Raw genomic sequence first — 5,531 nt, forward strand, 5'->3', positions numbered from 1 at the left:
GCGTGCTTACTGTTTATTATAGTCAGTGCCAATAAAATGCTTGTATTTTTTAAGGTGAATTTGAATTAAAAAACTGTTTCACTTTTCTGGCGAAAAACACAATCAGATGCCCTTTACATTTTGGGTAACAGTCCATCAAGCCACATCACTTCAATATAAAAGAAATGATGTATAGCATTATCAAATCGCTTGTTATGGTACCTTCGTGCTATCATGGTAGAGCATCCACTCTGCGAGGCAGATTTAGAATGGGTTATCTGGAACAGTATCGTTAGCGTTTTATACATGCGATGAGGTGATGCATAAAAACCTTTCTTGGGTGACTACCGGGCATGCAATATCGGTGGTCTAGCTGGTAAGACCAGAAGTGCGAAGATCGTAGGTTCGAATCCAACCCTGACCGGGGCTTTTTCACAGACCTCGGGGAGTATAGGCCTATACATTGCTATAAACACACATCGGTATGGTTACCAAAAATAAATATTCATTATCCCCGATGCAAACCTCCATAAAGTGACAGCTGTTGCTTTTCCAAATCGGGTTTAAGTCCCGTCAGGTGATCTGTCACTCACTGGGGCTGAGCTTTTTCTTCATTCTAGTTGTTGTGCAAATTCATCAGGGCAGCCATTTTGTCAGCCACTTTCTTGATGGTGAATCTGTGGACTCGGGTTAAATTGGGGGAGAGTATACAAGGAGCGGTTGTCAAAATGGGCGGCCGTCTGTGTCTCTCCGCATTCGGCATACTCGAGGGTGCCAACTTCATCGGTAGGCCTACATCGGCCACCTCTCGTTATCAGGCCGCGTTCGTGCGAACTGCGAACTGCATCTGTTGACTGAGGAACGAATTCCATCAAGAGGAGATGTTATCTCCGCCGATAAGTGTGTTTGGTGTATTGTATTATCATTATTGCTTCATGGTATTATCCCAAGGTATTTCTATTATTGTCCCGCCCGCCTTCCCCTTTATTTATTTCAACCACTCGTTTCTGGTATTTACTTTGTATTGCTTAGGAATGTCTAGTATGCCTGGGTATACCAACGTAGTGGGTGTTGGCTGCGTATTTTATGCTTGCAGCGAACACCTTAAGCTCATTTCTGCTCCTGATTCCGTTGTGTTCTGTTCGAGTTTATTTTAGTTCTACTCAGGTCTCAGACATGTCATTTTCCGTAGCCATCTCCCGTAAGTAACCTTATTCAGTTTACATATGTGTTATTTCTAGCATTTACTTCCATTATGTATAAATATTCTCTATTTAAACCTTCACAGACAAAACTTTCCTTGATACACGCACGCGGGGCCTGCATGCGATTGAGGGCGCAATTTATATTTTGCGAATTTACTGTTCGTGCGTGTGCCAGTGAGCCTCCATGGTAAACAAGAGAGAAAAATAATAGTCAGGTGCTATAGGGACTCATTGGTCACGTAGTAGAATGCTTCTTTTGAGCGCATCTGGCTCAGCGGTACTGAAAGGGTTAATATTGATCATACGATTCGGAATTGAATGTACAGACACAGATATCCATACAAATCACTCTAAAAACTCCTGGTCCGACTTGACCCGGATGCTGTTTCAAAATGATTCAGAAATGGGTCAAACTGACACATATTACAAGTATAAATCTCTTTGTAACCAGTTTCAGGGTCAGCCTGACACAGAAAACAGTCAGCCTGACCCAGAAATTTGTCTGGTCCTAATGGATCTAGAGCAGCCACATGTTATTGCATTTTCGGGATTTACGCGATTCGTCCTGCACAGTTTTAATCCGCGTTCGATCACTTATGTTGCGCCGTATATTTTTATTAAGCTGTTTTATAGAGGTGGGTTGTAACGGCCCTTTAAAATTCTTACTGTCCGTGATGATGTCTGTGGTGGTAATGTTTTTCAGTCTTCAATAATTGTTTTGGGTATCCGTGTCACATCGTTTGTCAATAATAATGGAAATGAAGTCCCTCATGGTCTCAACGAGAGCCATCCTATCGTCAACAGTGAATTATCACTGCGTTTGCCTTTTATCAGCCATGGCTGTAGAGTATCGAAGTAACGACCTGCTGAAGATTTCTCTATACTGAGGCCTATCATACATGTTCATCATGTTGCGCAATCCTCTATCTACATTACAATGTATTTAACAATAGGAACCACTGTCAATAAGTTTAGACTGTCCTAGTTACACATGTAATAAGCAACTGTTTGAGATCATTCGTTAAAGACTTGTTTAATTCAGGTGTTTAGGAAGACGCGTGTAACTTGGATTTATCCATGTCTATACACTACACTAGTATAAAGATAAACGGCTTTCGTAGTTACAGCCCATAATGTTTGTAAACGCCCTCATGCGCGGCAAAAATACGGGGCATTACATTTCGAAGTTGAAATAGGACGGTTTTCCACGCAAATTTGTTTTGTTAATCTTTTTTTTTTCCCTTCTCCTTTTTCAGAGATTTCGGGGTCGACGATGGACATTCAGTTTTCAATCACCAACATGAATACGAGTGATATTCAGGAGCAGAGTGATGAACAGCTGCTGAGGGATCAGCTTGTTGAGGTGAAGACAACCATGTTCTTCTGTCCGTTATTTTTCATATTTATAATCTTTTCCCTTGATTAGAAATATTTTTTCATATTTATAATCTTTTCCCTTGATTCGAAATATTTTTCATAATAATAATCTTTTCCCTTGATTCGAATTTACTGTCGTATTTTACTCTGTCTTTCACAGTAAGACGATTAAATTTTGTGGATTATTGACGGCTGTTTTTAAACGCCTTACAGGTCAATGAAATGGAAATGAGAAAATGAAACAAATGACGTTTTCATGAAACCCCAGAATATGGGTTGTTTTAATTGTCTTTTTTTTCTTCCTACACTTTTTGTTCAGCGCTTAGAAACCTTGTATTAAGGGCTATATAAAATGCATGTTAGTGTTATTATTCCCTTGAACAAAGCAAAACTGCTCATTTCTGATCGGAGACACCTTTAGAGAGAGGTCAACCATAGGGGGAAATGCTACTTTTATTTTTTAGAATTATTTGTATGTATGCCATTTGTTGGCAGGGTCTGGGAAGGCTTTGATGACGGTTTTTTGTTTACTTATGCCCTACCCTTGACGGCCCCTGCCAACAAAGAGCTCTGTCCGATGATTTTAAGTTAAAATAATAAATAAATACAGATATTTCCTAAACTGTTTATTTTGCAGATTGAACGCATGTATTCGGACTACAACAAATTAAAAGCTGCAACAGTTACGAGTTTACGGTAAGTGTTCACTTTGTTAGTAACAAGAGACTGACTTAAAGGCACTGGACACTTTTAGTAAACGTCAAAGACCAGTCTTCTACAAACCTGTGAAAATTTGGGTTCAATTGGTCATCGAAGTTGCAAGAGAATAGTGAAAGAAAAACACACTTGCTGCAAAAGTTTGTTTGCTTTTCATATGCAAAGACTTCAGCCTGAAGTCTTTTATTATTTTTGTGAGAAATTACCTCTTTCTTTACTACAGAGGGAGCCGTTTCTTACAATGTTTTAAACTATCAAAATCTCTCCTAGGTCGTTACTAAGTAAGTTATTTATGCTAACAATTATTTTGAGTAAATACCAATAGTGTTCAGTGCCTCTAAAAGTAACTGTGAACCAACAGGTGAAATATCTGTCATACTTTGGCATCTTTATCTCAACTTTCATTGGATTAAAACAGCCATCAAATAAATTATTTGGTTTTTACTGTACTCTTATTTCAGAAACGGCAGCATTATTATGGATGCCAAACTGGACTTTACTGAAGGGCTAAAAATTATTTTGAGTCATAACTAATTGTGTTCAGTGCCTTGAAACGTTCTCGTACAGAATTGTGACAACCTCATCTCGTTCTTGAACGTTGAGGGTCTCAGCAAATTCCAATTTGGCATCCACAATAATGCTGCCTTGTCTGAAATCGGAATAGTGTCAAAACAAAATGAATTATAATATGATGGATGTTTTATTATGATGAAAGCCAAGATAAAGACGCAAAATTATGACAGATATTTCACCTTTTGGTTCACAGTTGGCTTTTAAAGACAGTGGACACTATTGGTAATTGTCAAAGACCAGTCTTCTCACTTGCTGTATCCCAACATTAGATAAAATAACAAACCTGTGAAAATTTGGGCTCAATCGGTCGCCGAAGTTGCGAGATAATGAAAGAAAAACACCCTTGTCACACCAAGTTGTGTGCTTTCAGATGCTTGATTTCGAGACCTGGATTTCGAGACCAAATTCTAAAACTGCAAATGTAACAATTCCAATGGTACAGAAACTAAGAAACAAACTTCATTCAATGTTTTTTCTCAATATATTGTTATTAAATGTCATAGTGCTGTAACTCGTTATTTCACTTACTTTGTAAGCGTTTCACTCACTTTATGAAATAATTAGGTGTACTGACTATAAATCTTCACAGGTATCACAGTTGCAAAAGTAAATCTTATTTACAAAATGAATGCTTTTCAAGCTTTGTAACTTCATGACGTCAGTGACAATATAAAAAACGTGTAATAATTTGAAATAACTTTTGAAATAATTTTGTGGAAACAAGGTCGTATAGTTGGTTCCTGTTGATAAGAATACCGTGGCGTTGGAGATGCTGGACGAACCACCTTCTGCCGTTGGGGGCGTCGCTTGTCAGACCATGGAATCCTTCCTGCTGTCGAAATACATGATGAATGGTGTGCCGCCCAAACCAGGTATGTTCGTCTTGTGACTGAAAGAGAGATTATGCATATGTTGAGATACACCAACTGTGAAGACTGGTCTTAAACAAATACCAATAGTGTCCACTGTCTTTAATGAGCAAAAAAAGTGCTAAAAACTAAGCGAACAAGTTTGAAAGTACTTCGGCGGCTATTCATAGGTCATATAGGAATGTTAAACTCAGTATGAGAATTGGACATTAAGTAGCAACAAAAATGTTGTGCCATGTTTTTGCAGATCAACACCCCGAATGGAACGGGGGTCCAGCCTCCGATCGCCCCGGTAGTAGCACCTTCCGATGAGCCGCAAGAGCCCGGTGTTGACGCTCAGGACAAAGTATAACACATTGTTTGCGGTTATTTTTGCCATACTTCTTTTTATTACTCTTCCTTTTAAGATTTGTTTTTATGGTTATAGGTTTGTTGGGAGACGGCGTTACATTTTTATAAAATGTTTCGGTCCATTTTAATAATAACACCTTCCTATGTATGACTTTATTATAGTCTGTCCTTTAGATTATAGGTCTAGACCTAAGCAGAAACATGGTAACTTTGGCTCTGGCTTCGGTTCCAAATTAAATCTGGTCAGGGCTTATGAAGCCACTATGCAGACAACGCTGGTTTTAAGAAGCATCCATTGTAAGTCAGAGTCTGCAAAGCCGTTTTTCGAAAAGACCCGCCGACTGTCGAAAGTAGATTGAGCCCTCTCAATTCTATGGGTGCGTTAGTTTAGCTTCCCTGGGTCGACCCCGGTGTGTGGCTGCTTTTTTTTCCCAGGAGTAACGTGTGCAGATAATTACCC

The 5,531-nt window shown here is 39.0% G+C and overlaps 1 protein-coding gene across 1 annotated transcript; it reads left to right on the forward strand.

Moving 5' to 3' along the window:
- The first annotated feature begins 1,113 nt into the window (after positions 1-1,113).
- Positions 1,114-5,072, forward strand: LOC117288108. Its single transcript, XM_033768808.1, has 5 exons — positions 1,114-1,180; positions 2,441-2,547; positions 3,199-3,257; positions 4,576-4,660; positions 4,968-5,072. The coding sequence occupies exons 1-5, from the start codon at positions 1,156-1,158 to the stop codon at positions 5,070-5,072; spliced, it is 381 nt and encodes a 126-aa protein (XP_033624699.1). The 5' UTR covers positions 1,114-1,155.
- The last annotated feature ends 459 nt before the right edge of the window (positions 5,073-5,531 follow it).

This window comes from Asterias rubens, chromosome 3 (genome assembly GCF_902459465.1).
Source record: "Asterias rubens chromosome 3, eAstRub1.3, whole genome shotgun sequence".
Classification (NCBI taxonomy): Eukaryota; Metazoa; Echinodermata; class Asteroidea; order Forcipulatida; family Asteriidae; genus Asterias; species Asterias rubens.

Coding starts and splice junctions, on each gene's coding strand:
- LOC117288108 (XM_033768808.1), top strand. CDS start 1,156: ATGTCATTTTCCGTAGCCATCTCCC. Junction 2,548..3,198: donor TGAGGGATCAGCTTGTTGAG/GTGAAGACAACC, acceptor TTTATTTTGCAG/ATTGAACGCATGTATTCGGA. Junction 3,258..4,575: donor GCAACAGTTACGAGTTTACG/GTAAGTGTTCAC, acceptor TGTGGAAACAAG/GTCGTATAGTTGGTTCCTGT.